General features: G+C 37.8%; 2 protein-coding genes across 4 annotated transcripts in view; one reads left to right on the top strand and one right to left on the bottom strand.

The window, feature by feature from the left end:
- The window catches only part of helz (helicase with zinc finger), a 64,380-nt gene extending 60,475 nt beyond the window's left edge, over positions 1–3,905 (bottom strand). For all 3 annotated transcript variants that reach the window (XM_084125815.1, XM_084125816.1, XM_084125817.1), the window contains exon 1: positions 3,859–3,905. The gene's annotated coding sequence lies outside the window, so the exon portion shown is untranslated. The remainder of the gene's footprint in view (positions 1–3,858) is intronic.
- Positions 3,906–6,537: 2,632 nt separating this feature from the next.
- pitpnc1a (phosphatidylinositol transfer protein cytoplasmic 1a) overlaps positions 6,538–21,065 on the top strand; it is a 94,332-nt gene continuing 79,804 nt past the window's right edge. The window contains exon 1 of the mRNA XM_084125264.1: positions 6,538–7,160. Coding sequence (XP_083981390.1) covers positions 7,113–7,160 — 48 coding nt within the window. The 5' untranslated portion in view covers positions 6,538–7,112. The remainder of the gene's footprint in view (positions 7,161–21,065) is intronic.

Genomic DNA, 21,065 nt, shown 5'->3' with positions numbered 1-21,065 from the left:
TTACAGAGGGCAGTGTCGGAAGAAATGATACAACTAGGCCACTAGTCGACTCGAAACTGAAAAGACGGCGTTTTATCGTGAGATCCCCCTATGGGCGGGTTGAAGACATGCGGGACGAGCTCCTCCTACTGGCTGGAGTCTCTCGCCTCTGGACAAAAGAGCCTCTGATGATGCTAAATGATGATTTTTGCATCATCTGAGGTTTTTTTCCAGACACACAATACAGAAATCTCTGGTCTCAGGGGGACATGAGGGAGGGAAGCACGGCCATTCAAAAATACTACCGGGTTTCTACTGATACAAAGCTTAATGCTAATCGGTGAAGTATCCCTTTAAGTTCTGGCTTTTAGGGAGGAATGAAAGTGCACCACTGTGAAGGAAAGAAATGCACTAAACTGCCACAGCTCTAGTTTCTTGCTGTCATTGCTGTAGGGTTGCTGTTGTTGCAGTGTTCCCGCAAAGACGTTGCAAATATATTGTCCTTTTCAGACACCAGGTAAAACTGCCAGATGGTGAATGAAGCGAAGCAATTTTAGCTGCGCATAGAAAAATTGTCTCTGGATTTTTGAGTCATCTGATCGGTCTTTATAGAGACCACTGATCAAACTATATCAAGCTATTATCGGCCGATAATCAATCGCAGGCATTGCTGCCAGACAGTTTAGAAAGGGTAACAAATAGGGATGTCCCGAGCCGATCTCAAGGATCGGTATTGGGGCCGTTTAGCTTTTTTTTTTTTGGCGGTATGACCTTCAAGTGGGGTTGCCAACCGCCATTAAAAGGAAAAGAAGCTCAATATGTGTGCGTCAATGAGGGGTGCGTCTCAATTAGCTCCCTAACTTCCTAGGTCATGAGTTCAGGCACTGCTAAGACCAGTGTTGCTCACTTCACATTGAGACACTGTTTGCTCTATTTTCAGCGACATGACAACTTCCTCATTGAACAACAGCAGAACTGATATCTGTCCAACATTTTTTTAATGCTATTAAAAATACATTTTGATAAATACTTTGCTTGTTACATAATTATCGAGTCAATTATAGCCTAAATGTTATCTATATTATGTTCATTACCTGTCTAGCGATGTACGTTTCTGACATGCAATGAAATAATGGTTTGTATAAAAAATAAGTCATTAAGTGTAGCGAGTCGGCTCACGTGAATTATGCTTCGCCCTTCTAAACTTCCGTTAAGGGAACATAGTGAGCATCGATGCGCCCTTGTTTTCGCGGTGCATTGTGGGACTTTTTAGGAAGCGAACGTTTCAGTGCACTGGTAGTATTCTGCGATTGTTTCAGCCCTAAAATGGCCGACTCCCTGATGAGTGCCCTGACTACTGAACTAGGAAGCTGACTGAGACGCACCCAAAGTTACACTGGAAAGTTATTTATTTTCTGTTTATTTTTATCTGCCGTCAGACTGTCCGAGACATCATTGCCATAACCACTTTGCTATATGGTTGCGTCTTGCTTGCTCGGACTTGACAAGTATAATACAAGAAGTTTATAAAATAAGAAGTTTACATCAGTAGTCCCATATTCTTAATTGTGACCATACAGTCTGTTTACAACGTCTAACATTGTAGCTGATTTTTAGATGTACACGTCTTTACAATGTGCCTGTGTGTGTGTGTGTGTGTGTATATATATATATATTTTTTTGGTTAACAGAGTATCAAATCATCATATTAGACTGATTTCTGAAGGATCATGTGACACTGAAGACTGGAGTACTGACGCTGAAAATTCAGCTTTGATCACAGAAATAAATTACATTTTAAATTATATTAAAATAGAAAACCTTGTTTTCACAATATTACAGTTTTTCTGTATTTTTGATCATATAAATGCAGGCTTGATGAGCAGAAGATACTTCTTTCACAAACTTTAAAAATGTTAATGGTTTCCAAACTTTTGACCGGTACTGTATATAGGCCTATAAATGTATTTACTGTAATTGTTATATAGGAATTGATGTCAGATGACAAAAAAATATTTTTTTTTTTTTTTTTTTTCATTTGAGCTCCTGCCTCTGATAAACTCTCTGCACATCCCTGCATAGATTGGATTGATTTTAATAACTTTAATGTAGGCCTACTTGAAGTGTGCACCAAACACTAGAAAATACAAGTATCGGATCGGGGATCGGTATCGACAGATACTCAATATTCAGTTCAACTCTGATGGGAGGCACAAAAAACTTGATCGGGACATCCCTAGCAACAAACATTATTTATCATGAGAATATATATATATATATATATATATGATATTCTGTAATAGTGTACAGTACACTAAAATAATTATTTAGAAATGTCACTCGCTGCTTTGCAAATCTATTATTGAAATATATATAGGAAACTATTACACAATGTTTATTTTTCTTTACAGTTTACTATCATTCTGTCCTAAAATGTTAGCTTTACACCAGTGCACGAATACAGCTACTTTTATCATAACATCCATTTTTATTTTACATTTCTAAAATAATGTAGCCTGGGGACTCAAGAATGTGCTGCTAATAAACTGCAAACTTTGTAAACGTTTTACCATTGAAGGACGAAAATTGTATACATTTAAACATGATATAAATGTGATATCTAAATTTGATGAATCACATGAATTACTGATGTGTTACACATTATATAATTTTTTTTATTTATTTTTTTAATGTAGCGTAAATGTCTTCAAAAGTTGTATAAATAAAGTTTGTGGCAGGCTGCTAAAAGCAAAACTGAAGAAAATATTAATAAAGTACCATATAACCATGTAACATGATATACATAACTGCACTGTTGCTGATATTTGCATAACGTTCAATTTTCACGTTAAACACACCCCGTCCAGGGTCTCTCACTTACACACACACATTACGACGGGACTGTCAGATATCACACACACAATAATACACAGTCTTAGCAAACCAACATCTAATTAAGCACGAGCGCACCAAACAAGGCAACAGAGGCTCAGTAAAATATATAAACACTCTATATTTGGATTCCGGGTCAGTTAATAATAGATGTCCCGTCTGAGTGTGAGTGTGTGGCCGCGTCTCAAAAGCTATCGAGCTACCTACCAAGACAACATTAGTGAGGAATCACCGTCACAGACGCGTTCCGCACGTACACGTTCCATCGTTCGATTCATACGTTTGACCAGATCGAATAGAACGCGCGATTCGAACGTTCTAAATCCGGTTCCGACGGACCAAACGTGATGTCTAGGAAGGCAGCCCGCTAGGTTTTGAAACACCGCCACTGTGTCCGTTCAGAAAGAACAACAACAACTGCGTGTGTTCCGCCACATCAACGCGAATACTCACAATCAGCCAACGCGTGCAGCGAGGTTTAATATATGATTACATGACGTTGATGATAATTATCGATCACTTCTACATAAAAGAGGAAGATAATAAAACGCGTATGCCTTCTGCGATGATCGCTGCTCTCATGGCCTTGAGTTCCAGCCGCCCCCGGACACACACACACACACACACACGCACATTCACATCATCCTGCAAAATTTACAAAACTATATTTCCCGAATCTCACTCATTTACACTCTGACTCAGCACTTATGCGTCTGTCCGCGCGTGTGTGTGATGATCAACACGGATGTGAAGTGAAGATCGCAGTTCCACGCGAACATCTTTAGCTGCTAGTCAGAGTAGCGCAGCTGCGATCAGGCCTTTTCATCATCACAGTAATCGTGCTAATGCGCGCCGCGATACCTCGCGTTCCGACGCGCGTGTTACACGAGCTGACAGCCGCGTGTCGATGGCGGGATCGACGGAGGAGAGAGCCGAGGAGGGCGATCGCCGCGCGGCAGAAAGGTGTTGGAGGAAGTCTGCACTTACCTAGCTTTACTTTCTACGCCATCTTGGATCCACTTGTCAGCTGTCGCAGTGCATTATGGGTCAGATATTTCTGCGCACCGCTTCCTGCCAGCACTCGCTCAGAACCAACACACACACACTGCAGGAGCCTCATGCAGATTCACGAAACATTCTTAAGAATAAAATTCTTCTTAACTGCTATTTTCTTCGTATTTTCTAACTTAGGACACACATTTTGTATTCACAAAAACTTTATGTTCCTTATGTTCTTAGGCTATCTTTTCTTTTTAAGGTTGTTCTTAAGACAAAATTTGGTTACACTTTATTTGGTAACTTTATTTCACAGTGTCCTTGTATGTTACATGTACTTACCATAGTAATAACAGTAAATTGTGCATAATTACATCATGTACAAGTACATGTAGTTGCGTAATATTACTCAGCACTTAAATATATTGCACTGTAACAATGACACCTTAAAATAAAGTGTAAAATAAGATGACGTAGATACATTGTTACTCAAATAAGTACTGAGTAATATTAATTATAGGCTACATGTACTTACTATAGAGTTAACTGTTACGGATAGGGTTAAATAAAGTGTTACCCAAAAGTTAATAAGTATTCATATTCCAGAAAAGAATCTTCTTAAAAATCATCGTAAATAACTTCTTAAAGTCAAGATAACCTCCAACCTGTCTTAAATCTCCAAAGGAACATTCTTAACTTCTTGGAATTTATCTTAAGAATTTCCTCAACTTCGCTTCTTATGAAGATTTTTGTGAATCCGACCTGATACGTTGATTATGAATCTTTTTTTTTTCTTTTTTTTTTTAATTGTTCAAAATATGTATATATGTGTACATTTGTAAGTATGATTCCAAGGCAGTTTTACAGTGAATAGTAGCCCACTTTAACACTCCCAGTTAGGCAGATAAAGGCAACATTCTCAAAGAGAAACATTGAAGCCAGGCCTATAACATAAATAAAACTATATGCAAACTTTTTGTTTTCACAAAACTATATCCATATTTAGTTGCATTTCTGTAAAAACGTAGGGTTGCGAATATAATAAAATAACTGGGATTAATCTAATTTCCAAAGTGTTTAGAAGAAAAAAAAGTTGTATTTTCTCAAATATCTATCTATCTATCTATCTATCTATCTATCTATCTATCTATCTATCTATCTATCTATCTATCTGTCTGTCTGTCTGTCTGTCTGTCATCCATCCATCCATCCATCCATCCATCCGTCTGTCTATCAAGTGAGAGAAATAAAATAATTGGCATACAGCTACAGATTTAAATGTTTATTTACAGTTTTTTTTTTATTCGCTTTGGTACTATTTTCACAAACAAGGCGTATACATTTTCAAAACTCTTAGTGCTAATATCAGACATTTCAGCATGTTTTCAACTGTGTTAGTACAATACACAAAATCACAAAGTATCTTTTTCACAACACAAAATAACGGTTTCATCTATATAATCATTTCATTCACAGTAATAGTGATTAGCATCTCTTCTCGTTCAGTTTAATGCATTTGTCTATTATTTAATCCATTAATTAATAATTTTGTACATCTGTAGATTTCTACAGATATTTATTCTTTCTATATAACTTTTTTTTTGCAATTTCCGATATGTATAACCAAATGTAATGAATTTGTTTCACATAGGCTAAGTGATTTATAGATAATAACCACCACTATATGTCCAAAGTGTGTGCACACGGCACACGCATGTGTGTGTGTGTGTGTGTCTGTGTGTGCAAGGGAGAGGAAACAGTCACTGTATCAGATTGATCAGAGATGCATCAGTAGAAGGGAGAAAGATGTCATCAAATACATTTTACATAACAGTATGCATGTGTGACTGTAAACAGATTACCAGGGTAGAGACTGACACATTACTGTAACTCACCCTTATAAAGGAGAACTACAGTAGTTTCAGTCATATGTGAGAACATTTACTGTGTTGCCAGCAAACTACAAAACCTCATGACAGTTTTATATAACTTCATCACACCATTTGATATCACTCTAGATATATAGCATTATGGATTAGGCCTAAATGACATAAATTAGGTAATGTACGTGTACTTTCTAATGTGGCAACTGTTACTGTACTTATTTCAGGAACAAGGCTGATTTGAAACATGTATCTTGCATTGTTTGCTGTTGAATGAACTGATTGTTAAAAGTACTAAACCGAAATAAGATCACACTGTTGTGTTTCAGTGATCAAACCAAATGTTCTCATTACATATTACAATAATCTTGTGTTTGAAACAATTATTATGTGGACTGAAATGTGATGAAAGTATTGGTCAGGTTTTGAAAGTAGCCTATGACTAGCTGTGTGCTTTTGAAAATGTACACCTTACTTGTGAAAAAAGTACCAAAGCGAATAAAAAAACCCTCAAAATCCCATTTTTTATTTTGCATTACTAAATACTGATATTCATTTATTTAATATATTTGTCACAGTATCGTTGCATGTTATATCACAAGACATAAACGTGACACAGCTCATATTTTCTTTAACCATCCACAAACTTAAATGCAAGCAAACAAAAACTCTTTTTCGCTGTGTTTGTTGCAGCGGCTGGTGTGTGATGTTTACAGTCACTAGTGCCGCCTTTCGGTTGAAGGCGTTATTGACCGATGAAAACATTGTGATGCGTTGCGCCACACACACTGCCACAGTGAGTGTGTGTCCTTCTCCTTGCAAACTTACCATCCCGCGTTAGCGCAGCGGAGGAAACGACACCTGCACATTATCTCTCACTAGATTAGAAGAGGACAACAATGCAATAACTCCAGGTGCGCCGTGTTTACTTTGACATTTACTCAGAACAACGCTATATCATCTGTGTGGAGCGGGACGGGACAGGTGCACGGGAAGCAGCGGTTCATTAAAGAAGACGAGAGCACATATCCGCTTCATTTTAAAGTTTAAAAACACCACAAACACCGGGACGCTGCGACAATCGTCTTCTCCACTGGATTTCTGGCGTGTTTCCCTGCGCGTAAAAACGCACGAGCATCTGCAAATTCCAAGAGTGAATTCATTACAACATCACAAGCCGCGCGCGCGCGCGAACGCGAACGTTCACCGCAAACGCAACGGCAAGAGCGTTTCTACAGAAGTGCACTGATATTTTCCATCTTTCTATGTGACAACTCGTGATTGCATGCATCACCAGATGGCTCGATTGATTTAGATGATCACTGGCACTCGATCTAGCGTGGGAATCATAAGGAGAGGACGATGTTGATGAAGGAATACCGAATATGTATGCCACTAACTGTGGAAGAGGTAAGTGCACTAAGTTTATATTTAGCGATTGATCACTGTTATCGCGTGGTGAAATGTTGGGAATGTATAAAATCCATACAGTTAATTCAACATATCCAGTGACTCGTTGGTAAATTCACCCCCAATTACTTTTATTGTAGTTAATTTGCCTCCAAATGGCATTATCGTTTATTTGAAGGCAGTTTACACCAGTTTTTATTGTTTGCAACTTTTCCCTCTCTCCCGGAGATACAGTGCAGAAATCCATAGTGAAATCCACTTGGTGGTGCTGTGGAACTTTCCATTCCCAACACTCTTTGGCCGGGATTGGAGTTGTTGTTGTTGCTCATTTAGTGTGGTTTTGACATTGTTTCAATGTACTTTTTAATTGGAAAACAAGATGATTTGGCTACTTTGATAAACTGTTCATTACAGTCATTTGGATGGGTAACGTTACGAGTCATTTACACATAATGGACCTCTTTCAAACCAGTATCATTTATGAAATTGAAAACCCTGCTGCTGATACAGACTGACATGGTCTTTTATTTTATAACGATTAACTCAATTTGGACTGCATTAATTGGTTTGTTGGGATCCACGGTAGCTGTATCCTTATGCAAACCTTAACATCATAACCAATAACGACTTGTATTTTTCTAGACAATCAAACACTTGGAAATAGGACTTAAGTAATGGCTGAAATAACAAATTAAATCAAACTGGGAGCTTTGTGGTTTTAGTCTGTTAAACTTAAGGTATATTTATGCTAGTAAACTCCTAAAAGTTGACTAAATTAACTAATTGGCAATAAAAAAGCAGAAACCTCTTGTTTCAGTAGGATATATGTAAACCTAAAGTCCCCATGAAATCAAAATTGATGTTTTTTTGGCTTATATGTTAGCCTTAGCTAGTTTGCTCAAACAATGACAAAGTTCGCATTCAGAAGATAAGCGTTCAAAACTTAGTCTATCACTTCCGCCAATATGGATCAATGATTTTGATGACATCACTCTGCACTTCAGCTTCTCATCAGATTTTCTGTCCAATCAAATGCTCTCTAGAATCTGAAGCTCCGCCCCCTACACTATAAATAGATGCGCTGAAATCGGTCACTTGTTCTTATATTTACTATTTTCTACATGGTGAATGGCACATAGTGCACTATATAGGGGATAGCGAACGATTCAGACAGTGTAAATATGCTTTCCATCGGGGCAAATGAAGTCTGTTTTCACGTTAGTGTCCGCAGCGTGATCAGTCTGCTCCAGAGACACGATAGCAAAGCGGATCATATGATCGAACCTATTGAATTCTACACAGAGTGCTATATTTTAAAGCGATATGGAGATTAGGAGGAAACTGTGGCTTTACGGAGTTTAACAGCTTTGCCTAGATGTGATGTAAACGGAACGCTATTGGCTATTTAAAAAAAAGGGGAGGAGCTGCTCAACATGTCCCGCCCCATCTTCATGTTTCAGTGGAAATGACGTCAACACACTGATTAATGCTGTGCATTTCAAGGCACTTCAGAGGGCCTTTAAATCCACATATCCTGAAATATCCATTTTCCCAGTCATTTCATTTCAGTGGCAAAAAGTGCCACAATTTACTTGAATTTGTTTAGGGGATAGAAAATATCATTAGCTCAGTACAGAATGAAAAGTCTCCACCGTGAAAAGGAAATGTGTGTGTGTGTGTGTGTTAGTTATATTAGGTAAGTGCTCTGATCATAATGTCTTCATCATGGGAAAATATTAGAAGTTTCATTTCAATGATTGTAATGTGATCTAAGCATTGTAGAACTAATATCAAGACAATTTCTGTTCGCACTATGGCACCAATATAGTAGCAGATGCTTATGCGCATAAATCTGCATCTCAAATGGACTGACTGAATGTAACTGTAATTGAATGGAATAGATTTTGAGCAGAGAATATCAGATCTATCTGTGCTGTATGTGGCTTTGTGCTTTTGCAGCCCATCTGCTGACTGACACCACAGATGTGTTTTGTGTTCAAGGAAGCGGCATGTTAAACTGCATCATCATTAATATCGGCGCTTAATAAATCGAGGGCCTTTTGCATACTGTAAACAGAGTAAGCTAAACACCAAATTATTTCCCTGAGGGAGAGGTATAAAATATAATTTTAAAACAATTAGCTTTTTTATGATGTGTTTGTGTACATGTGTGTGTTTTAATAAGAGGGAAAAGCCATCTGCAAGCGTTATGGATGATTGATTTACCTGGCAACGGCTGAGACTGCTAGTTAAAATCTGTTTGATCAATTAAAGGTCTCTTGAGGGGTTACTGAGCCGAGAGCATGATTACAGGTCAAATGACTGTTAGCCTACAACATCTTATTTTCTTGGCTCTTGGAAACAAGTGTGACTCTAACTTTTGTTGATACCCTCTATGTAAAGAGCGAACATTTAGAGGTCCTTGAGTTTGCACATTCTTGAGTGATAAAAACCTCTAAGTCAGACTTATTGATATATAATCATTTGTGGTGGGATGCTGGAAAAATGACTTGCATGAGTAAAGTGATCAAATGTGAGCGATTCTCCTGAGAATTCCAGTGTTAAATTTTATTATCCAAGCTGATATGATTTCTTTTTTCATATACTTAACAGATTCAGCATTCCTCAGAATGAATAAAAATATTCAAATTCACACTCAGAATATCACGCAAACCTGCAGTAATTAAAGATGTTAAATAACACAAATGGACTTTATGTATTTGATCTCACTTTATTTAACAATGTCTGTCTTACATTTACACTTATGCATTTGGCTGATGCTTTTATCCAAAGTGACTTGCATTGTATTTAAAGGTACACATTTTAATTCTTATCAGTTCTGGCTTTCCCTGGGAATCGAACCCATGACCTTGGTGTTGCAAGCACAAACGCTCTACTGTTTGAGCTACAGGAAAGCCTTTGATGCTGACCTTCAATATTCCAATTCAGCCCTAAGCAAAAATTATTTTAGTAACCCATTATACTTTCCCTAAAAAAGTAACCAAGAGACAATATTAGTTACTTTCTTAGGGAGTAATACAATATTGTAATGCATCACTTTTAAAAGTAACTAACTCCCAACACTGGGTATTTATAGTTGAAGTACAGACAAATTTTCACATTCAAACATTTTCATAACAGTTGTTTTACCACAGATTTAGGGTACTTTTACACGACAACGATACGCTTGAAACGGAGAAGTTTTTCCTTTGAATTTTCCTGCGTACAGACGATGATGACAATGGTGTCATTGTCAAAACGATCCCCATTCACACGGATCCACGAAAACGACTAAAAAAGCTGTATTCTGCTTCCAGGCCAGTAGATGGCGATGATACACTGAACACGTAATACGCATGTGCATGACGTCATCGTCTTCAGAGATTTGCGTTTTTGTTTTTGCCGTTGTCGTGTGAAAGAACGGCCAGAACGCATACAAAGTTTTACGTTTTTAGTTGAAAACGGTGTCGTGTAAACAGCCCCTTAGTTCACAAATAACTGACAGTCATGACGTAAGTAAATCTGATTTTCATCTACAATAATAAATGCTCAAATTTGCCATTTGTAAATTACTTTTCATGCTAGTTAAAATTGAAAGTTGATTTCTTCAATGATTAGTTTTCTTCAAAAATTATGAAGTGTGAGGAAACTTGAACATGGGAAACCATTTTAATCTCATTGCTGAGGAGAAAACATATAGGCTAGGATATTAAAGAGATCTCATTTGATTTGACTTTCACACAGTGATAGTTGTTGCTCTTAAATTTTTATAAAATATAGACTAATAGTGGCATTTGTGTTGCGTGCCAGTTATGTTTAATGGTAACTGCATCAACTGTTGAACCTCAAGTATGAAATAAAAATAGTAACAATTTAATTAGGTGAGAAAATGAGCCGTGACCAGCTGAAGCACAGGATCTTTCACAGGTGAAAGCAAACACATTTTCTTTGCATTAATTGGACATTTTCAGCTGAAACTCAAGGCCGTCTTGATAATGGATTGTAATGACATTCACCAGAGACCCTGTACAGATGAATCTTCACTTATCTAGGGCATAAAGGAACTTGAAGTTTTTACTTTACTTGGAAAAAGGTTGTCTATGTTGTATCTTTGTTCATGTGGTTTGAAAGCATGTACTCTACTCAAGGGGAGGCATGTGATTTTTCGCTTTAAGTCAGCATGAAATAAAAATCAACCTATCTATAAATGCATATTATTGATCTTATTGTGTCCTAATCATCCATGCACACGTTTGTTGTTTTTTTTGACGACGTTACTCTCTTATTTGTCAGACTTTCTCGGGTGACGGATGCAGGACTTCTCCAATCATTTTGCCTGCTTAAAGTCCCACTGTAATCAATAATTGTATCCCTTAAAACTCATCTTTGATCACCAAAATGACATGTTTAATGCCTTAAAATAGCTTGAATGTAACTCTACACCCTTGCCTTTTAGTATGCGTGGTTCTATGAATATGCAAATGAGCCCCGCCTCCACTCACTCACTCAGCTCAGAGATCCACTGGTTGACGATCACACGTTGATCTGATTGGTTACAAGGTCGTTTGTGACGTCAGAAACACCAGCGATTTCAAACCGTGTTTTTGAGACTGTCTTTGGTTCACTGCAGTTTTAAGGAGAAAATACTCAGCAATGGTGTCGACTTATGAATTTACACATGGTTTGTCTTCACACTGCAAGTTCACATTCAGACCTGCCTCTATCCAATCAACAACTGATGCATAGAATCAAGTCCCCAACCTTCTCTTACAATTTATTGCAACTATGTAAGATGTTTGTAATAAAATATCCAAAAATCACTTGCACAGTGTGATATATTTCCTGCAGTTGTGTACTTTACAATATCCCAAAAGTTCCCAAAGATTTTTAATTTCAGAGAAATTGCAATTTTAATCTCATCCCTGTCCCACTTGTCACCTGTCAATGACGTAATATCCGCGTTATCCCTGGTTTCCGCTCATACTGCCATAGTAACCATGGCAACAGACGTGGACAACTGCGTTAGCACTCGCGCTGTTGTTGTTTGGTTCAAACATTATGGACCATGGCAAGCAGACTTTGGGACAAAAGGAGAACTAAAACGAGGATCAATATCAGCGTGGCGTTTTCGAGAGGCCGAGAGCTAGCGTCCGCGACTAACTTCGACTCGACAGAGACGCGCACATGTAGAGGTGAGCAAATGTACATAAAACTAATCAATGTTATATAGCTCAACATGATGAAATGTTAGAATATGATCAGTATGTTATTCTAATGTTGATCTAGCTTACTGCTAGTCTCATACAGACAAACTAACACACAGAATAACATTATAACTTTCAACACACTCAAATGCAGTTTAGTGTGATAGTGTAGACCAAGTGAAACAGCGCTGCGTTACCTCACAAGTTTCATTCGTCTAATAAACTGACCCTGTGTGAGTATTATTCAGCACTTGCGGGTAAGTTAGTTCGGTAGAATGAAATGTCCTTATTCCTTTATATCCGCGGGACTCGCGTGTGTCGCTGATATCTGTCTCTCATTAGCACTCGCGCCGCTTCATACCACAGTCATATTAAAATCATCAATGTATTCACTCATCCATAAACATTATTAGATCCATCGGCATGACGACAAGTTCCATAATTCCGCTTATGCGTCATCAACTGACGCCTTTGTTATTGTAAGAGGTTAGCGACCCCTAGCGGCGAAAAAAATTACATATTGTAGCTTTAAAGCCTCTATAGATATAATTTTATTGAGAAGGCAAAATGGGACATGGTGTCTTCATCTGTATTTACTTGAAATACTTGAAGACCCAGTTAATTTAAAATTAGTTTGTGGGTTTTAGTTCATGTGTGTTAAGTAAATCTGCTGGTGTTCTCCTGGAAATGTACAAAATTGTCTTAGGAAAACAAAGCAAAATATTGGATGTTACTCATCCTGCACTGCCTTTTTTTTTCTTTTTCAAATGCTTTATTTACACACTCAAATTTTTCCAAATCAGTGTGACTTTGTTTTTTTCTTCAGTGGAACACAAAAGGAGAAATTGATTCATGTATCTGATCAAAATAAAGCCACACAGGTTTGAAACGTCATGACGGAGAGGAAATATGGATTTATTTTGGTGGTGAGGGTGGGCATCAAACATCACCATGCCCTGTCAGCACCATCCTCCATTTCAGCAGCATCTTCTTTTATTTGAGCACTTATTCTTGGCCACAAGCTTCTGGCTGTCAGTATCTGAAGCAGTGATGACTGGAGGGTTGTGTTGCTTCCTCCGTTACTCAGATTCCTTATGCAACCATTAGAAAGAAATCTTATGAGCTGCATTGCTAGTCACCAGCATACGTGTGTGTTGGATACCAGCATAGGGTACTGGTGTCACTAATAGGCTAAACTCCCGCCAGTGTTTTTAAAAAAAAAGTTGCCAGCCACCGCCAGCATTTTTGATCATTTTCACAAAAATTTCATGGCCAACAGAATATTTTGCTGTATGAATATCTGAACATGCAATATATCATTAGAAAGAACAGAAAAAAGTCCTATATTGTTAAACCAACATGGTTTAAGCAACAAATGTGCAACAAAGTTACTACGGTTTTGGGAAACGCTATTTCTTCAATGATGCTTTGCTCAATAGTAGTTTAGCAGCGAGGTACATAGTTGTACGGGAAACGGACCCTTGCTCGACTCTTCTCACACAACACAACACTTGATTATAAGATAAGTCTAAAAGTATCTGTGGTTCGTCAGTTTTCATGGTGCTCGTTATGGTTTATATTTACTTGAAGAAACTAATGCATTGTGCTTGGGGACTCATTTTTATAAGTGTAGGTTTTTTTTCCCTTCAATTTTAAAATTACTGTAAATTAAATTTACCTTTTTTTTTTTTTTTTTAAGAGATGGAGAAATGCATTGATAACTTTGTAGTATAATTTAATATTTATTTTTAAAAAAGCGAATGGTGGTTGACTGGGAAAAACTGTTATGATGCTAGGGTGTTGCTAAGGTGTGTTCAATAGCATATTCATGCTTGCTTGCCATAGGTCTTTGCTGGTGTAGTGTTTGTTTCCTGGCCCAAGTCAAAAGAGCCCATCCCAAAGTCTTTCCAGTCACTCTATATGGCTCATTTCCAATCTTTATTCTTTAAATTTGAGGTAAGATCCACAAATATACGTTAGGAGGTTGGCAAAAGTTAATTGCACCAATAAATAAAACGAAATCTGCCAATTAACAAAAAATGTCACAAACGCAACTCTGCCTGGCACTGATTTGTGAATCGCCGCATGCATTTGTGGATTTTGAAGCATTTCTGGTGGTGAGATGTGCACACAGTTCCACGAATAGGTGGACTCCACCCACCGTCTACTCAAGCCAATTAGATAACAGACTGCGCTGATTAATCGTAGCACGTTCTTACGATATATTTGTGGATCTCATTCTGTTTATTTGTATATTTGAATTTTGTGAACCCCTACATTTTTATCTGTGTTTCGTAATCTATTTATTTGGAAAAATGAAACATTTCTAATCCTATATATCTATTAAAATATTTATATTGCATGCACTTCTTAAAGCTCTGGTCATAATCAGACCTTTTTGTGTTCAGGTTCTTTTCATTTGAAACGTCTTTTCCAGCATGTGTTATTTTTTTAACATATCACGGCTTCAGCTCACAGGAAATTTATTCTAAATAGTTTTAGAAGCTCATAGGTCGAGCTGGAAACATCTAAAGTGATTGCTTTGATCTAAATCCGTTACTGCAGGCTTTCAGCAGTGTTTCAAAGAAGACCGAGACCTGACAAATCCTGACACCCTTCTCTGTACTCACTGTGAAGACATGCACACGGCTACATGCAATGGACTGCTCATGTCAAATGTAAGAGGATGGACTGAAAGGGTTAGATGGCTCCTCTGATACTTTTTTTCCCCCTGTTCATGGCTTGTACAAAATCTGTGTAAATATGCCAACTGTGGTTGCCAGAACTTTACATTAAAAATAAAAAAATACTGTAGCAACATTTTAAGTTTTACAGACTGAAGCTAAATTTACAGTAAAAAACCCTTATATTTCAATAACTGAAATACTTTTTTTAACCTTTATAATATACGGAGAAGGGAAATATTGAACAAGGAAGGGACGAAGGAGATGGATATGAAGATGTGAAATGAACAGACTGAGAAGTTTATCTTATTAGATAAAATATATGTGGACAAAGTTTTCCTTTGGAGACATTTGCAGTTGAAAAAAGGTAAACGACAATGTTATCAATGTCAAAAATCGCAATAATATAGTATCGTGGCTTAGGTATTGTGATAATGTATTGTGGGGCCTCTTGCGATTCCCAACTATCTTAAAAAACACGGGTGGTAAAGAGAAAGCCACATGATGACTCAAAGTTCTTCACAATTATGACCTGACTAGATACTAATATATAGAAATAGCCTACTAAATATACAGAAGGTGCACTGTGTCATAAATACATCATTGTGGTAACACACATGACATTAAAATAATGCAATAAACATTAAAGACACACTCTTTAACCTTCGACCCTCTAGTGGTTAAAAACATCGTTTTAGTTGTGCTTCGGCTCTGCGTGACTGTGGATGAATAGGGTAACAAAAAAAAGAGAGAGATAGAGCGATTGTCCCACTGCTCATAAAACATTCACCACTAGGCTTAAGAGATATAACCGGTTGAGATGGAAAGGATCTCATGGAAAGTTCCAGCACAGCGCTACAACAACCATAATGACATGACCCTTCACAATAATGCTTTACAATGAAGAGAGCTGCATGTGGCAGTTTATCTGTTCAATAAAATACTTTACTCTCCTGTTGAGTGATAAAAACACCATCATCTCTGCATCGCTTTTACAACATTTCAAACCCCTCAGTTCTCGCCATCTCCAAAGCCGAGCCAGTGTTGATTCTTGTTTAATTACGAGCTCTGTCGCGAACTCTTTTTGCCAGCAGACGCTCCTCTGTTCAGCTTTTGTTTTTAAACGGGTGAATCCCCGGAGGTTCGAGATCCACCCGCTCCCTGTCAAACTTTCTCACTTGTTGTTACAACTAACCTGCCATTCCCACAGAAGACACACGTCAAAGTAGCCGGAGCAACTGAACTCTGTTTATGGATATGACGAGACACGCATGTACTCTCAGAAAAAAAGGTACAAAAGCTGTCACTGGGATAGTACCTTTCAAAAGGGTTCTAATATGTACCATTTTTGGAACTGATATGTACACTTTTGGTACCAATATGTACCTTTGAGGGACTAATATGCACTCTTAGGTAAAAAGGTGTACCTTTTGAAAAGGTACAGCCACAGTGACAGCTTTTGTACCTTTTTTTTTTTGTACCGAGTGATGCATGTACACAATTTCCCACGAAAACCATCCTGCTAGGTCTAAAATATAAACGGGCTTGCTATAGTGAATCAGGGTAAGACAAAAACACGTTTTTTTTTTTTTTTCAGAAAAACATCCCAGGATTTTTCTCCATCTAAAGCAAGTGAACGGGGATCACCGTAGTTAATTTTTGACTGTTTAAAATCCATATTTAGGATTTATCCATATGACCTTAGCCAAAAAACAAGGGTCTTCTCTAGCGAAACAATCAGTCATTTTCAGATTTTTTTTGTTTTTTTGTATAAATTTTAAGAAATGTTCACCTTATTCCAGCTTTTTATTTGAAGCATTTGCTTCTTATTAGAAATAAGAGCATCAGGAAAGTATTGAGAGATGGGGGTAATGGGGATTGAGGAAATTACACCAGATTTAAATCACCATGGATTAATGTCACTGACCATTGCATTTCACTTCTGATGAACTGATTTGACCTTTTTATCAGATACTACTCCAGAGGAAGATCATGTCTATACTTTTTTTATTTTCTTTTGAACTGGCCGTGGCCCTTGAGCCTGCAGTAAACTGAAGGTCAGAGAGGTAGACAGCTGGCTTTTGTTGTATTATGAAAGAGCTCTTGCAGACCTCAATGTTGAGGCTTTTTCGAGGTCCCACAAACCTTGCTGGTGAGCACATGGCTAATGGATCGGATCGCAGTCCAGCGTTTCATGTTCGTCCCCATACGTCACGTTCTTTTAACAGTAAAGTTTCCATCGGTTGGCCAACTCCTGGCAGCCGAGATAATTTCTCAGTGGTTCCCTGTGAGAAGTATTTGACCCTAAAGCCCGTTTGAGGTCTGCCCACTGGCACCCTGACAGGAGCACAAAGGTTACAGATGAAAGTGGGGAATGTTAGTGGCGGTGCAAAGGCAAATATAGCCTGTCACTCAGGGCATGTTGAGAAGAAAGCGTATGGACAATCCCTGATGCTTAAAACACGATTGTACTTCAACAACATTCATCTGAATTTATAGTTTCCTGACAACACCAAAGACGGCAAACAGGCAGATGGTCATGAACTGTTTTATACAGAGCATAAAAACATCCTTGTGTCGTATGACATGTAGATTTTAGACATTTAGTAAGAAAAGGTTGTCTACCTGCCAATATGGCATATTTCATAATTCAACACGTTTCAGTCAATTTCACACATTTTAGTTTGGCAATTAGCCTAGAAATCTAGACGCACCCTAGTGGCAGCAAAATGTATTTTGCAGCCAGGGCAGTCTAGCAACTCTCCATTGACTTTCGAGCTGCAAAAACCTAAATTGGGTCAGGCCAATCACGTCGTGTATAGAGTAGGCGGGGCGGGCTTAACATAATGACGACAGAGTTGCGACGGTTCAACGTGTGCCAGATGTGGGCCGGATCTGGGCCGACACTATGTTGCTGTCTGGGATGATGTCCTCAGCTGGATCTGAGTAAAATTAAAGGCTTATTCCTCACTTTGTCGTCTTCCAAACTCGACGAAAAGTAGATGAAACTGACGAAGCTTGATGCTTTGTTTATGGAGGTGGTTGGGGGTGTTTACAGGTTTGTGTGTGTGCCTCACATGGACTATTATTGTGTGAATAGCTTATCATTAGTAAAGATAATGAACTCAGACGGGAAAGAGTGCACCTGTCATTGGTTTCACACAGATTACATAAACCGAGTATTTGTTTTCGACTTACTTCATTTAAAGTCCCGCTGTAGTCAATAATTTAACCCTTAAAAACTCATATTTGATCACCAAAAATACATATTTAAAAATGTTTTCCTTGAAAAAAAATGTAACTCTACACCCTTGCCTCATTTAGTATACGCGGTTCTATGAATATGCAAATTAGCCCCGCCTCCACTCACTCACACCAGCTCAGAGTTCCACTGGTTGACGATCACACGTTGATCTGATTGGTTACAAGGTAGTTTGTGACGTCAGAAACACCAGCGATTTCAAACCATGTTTTTGAGACTGTCTTTGGTTCACTGCAGTTTTAAGGAGAAAATACTCAGCAATGGTGTCGACTTATGAATTTACACATGGTTTGTCTTAAAGCATATTAAAAACACCACATAGACATATAAACAACATTAAAAACTTAATTTTCACCACAGGGGGACTTTAAAAATAGACACCAGGCTTTCTAAAGACATGTCTGTGTGGCAAGTATTCGCTGAGTTTCAGTTCATTTTTGTGATGGTTTCATAAAGAAGTTCACAGAGACTGAGACTGCAGAAAGCACACCCTGTTTATCTTTATTTTACAAAAGCACAAAGTTTTGTTGTTGTGAGTGTACACTAATAAATGTAGACCCTTGACCCTTATTACTCGTTTCTGTTGGACAAAAAATGTATGTGAGTATTTTTTATTCTTTTTGCTGTTATCAGGATACAATTTTATTCTGGCTCACTTTCATTGTTCCCAATTTTAAGACCTCATTCACCCGTGATCGCTGCATGTATCCAGATATATTGACGGCGTCTGTGAACTCACATTTCCCAAGAAGATTCCTTCACCATCTGCCATGGATTCAGATTCACGTCACAGACTCGAGCTGGAGCTGAGATTGCACACGAGCAGCCTGAGGCGCAGACTGATTTTATGAGGTGTGAAGGATCGAGGGCCAAACTGATGTCATTGGCAGTGATAGAAAAGCACCATTGAGGGCTTGAAGATGATGCTTGTGTAAAGAATGGCACTGGTAATGAGGTGCTGTTTGTTTAATGGAGAAACGCCTACAGCACAGAATACAAAGCACTCGTATCACGTGTATGGTTTGCCACAAAACTTTGCGTGCTAATGCAATTCATAATGTAGTGGAGTAATATTTGAAATGCTTGCATTTGGAGGTCAATGAAACAAAAGCCATGAAACATGCACGTATCTTTGTAGTATTTGATTGGAAAGGAGTCTCTGTCCTTGGCTATGTTCAGAATGGTGTACTACCGTACTGCTTGCAATAGTTCTGCTGTGTATGTAGTACATTTTCTGTATGGATGGAATTCATTTTCTGTTTTAATGAATCTACTTCTGCCGAATTGAGCAAAATACAAGATCGCACAATACAATGCAGTCGACTTGACCTTTCATTTCCATTGTGATGGAAAAAAATTAGCCGTAATTATTTATTTAGCCGTAAAAATTTGTAACTGTTGACAGTCATGTTACATACAAATTAAAAATGGAAAATTATTAGGGCTGCAACAACCAATCAATAATAATTGATAATGAAAATAATCAATGAATTTTTGTTGTTGTTGTGTATGCGCACAATCCACAGAAAACATCTGCATTTTACAGTACTGAATAAAACATTTCTAAAAGTGCATGACCCAAGTTGTCAGAAACATGAGAATGCTTTATATTAAGCGCTTCGCACAATAGCATATAGTATATAGTTTAACACAACTTGCCTTGAAGTATGTGTGTGCTGTTTAAAGTCAGCGTGAAATATTAAAGGGTAACATTAACATTAAAGGGACTATTGTAAAGGAGTATAAATGTAGTACTGTATGTTCAGATGAGTGAATGTGTGTTCCTTCAACCTTGTATCAGTCAACATTCAGTCTGTTGTTTTTAACTTCTACTTTCAAATGGTATGCTATCAATTTAAATTAATCAATTGTTTTTTGCACAATGTGTGTGTGTATATGTATGTGTATATATATATTAGTATGTCTTTGAGGACATTGGGCAGAATGTGGAATAAAAATGTTGTGAACAATAGATTAAAATGAACATTTATTTACATAGGCTTATAATTTTAGGTTTTTCATCCGATTAATCAAACAAGTAATTGACCGATTAATTGGTTTATCATAATCATAGTTGCAGCCCTAGAATCGATGACTGGATGCCACTTGAGAAATTAAAAGTGAAGAAATTATTTTCTTCTCTTTAAGCTATAACTATGTTGACTAAGTTTTTGCTTGTGAAATGCTACTTATTATTATCTCAAAAGTTCTATGATCGTATTTCTGTCGTTAACTATTAAAGGTTTTAGCTTTTGAAACCCTGCTAGCTGTCAAGACGTTCAAAAACATTGCCTGCTAACCGCAGAATATTTCAGCATTGCTTTGCATATTTCAAATCATACTCTGATGTAAATGAAGACTCCAGCTGACAGGATGGAGAAGTATATTCCTGTCTTTTACTCCCTTGTCTCTTGTCGCCTTTCACTGAAGCTGAACTCTGACGTGAAAATCTTTACCGGATTTTACGCCGTCTGAGGATAGTGACTGTTTCTGAAACACAAAGCATAGCTTGTATGTGCTTGTATAAAGGTGTTTGGGAGCATGAGAGCTGAAGGTCATCACACAGTTTTAAGATGTTGGCTGTTGGCTGTAGCTGGTGAGTCAGCCGGCACTCAATCGTTTGTGTTCTCCTACACAAGGCCAGCTAATGAAGTCATCCAATCAGGAAGCCCCCTGACTCTTGGACACGCTCATCAAATCAGAGCAGGTCTATCTGCTAGAGAGCTTGCCTTTGTGATTGCCTCTCTTGCCACCG

This window comes from Abramis brama (assembly GCF_963993115.1).
Source record: "Abramis brama genome assembly, chromosome: 1".
Classification (NCBI taxonomy): Eukaryota; Metazoa; Chordata; class Actinopteri; order Cypriniformes; family Leuciscidae; genus Abramis; species Abramis brama.
The sequence above is the reverse complement of the archived record's forward strand: the minus strand, read 5'-3'. Positions and strand labels throughout refer to the sequence as shown.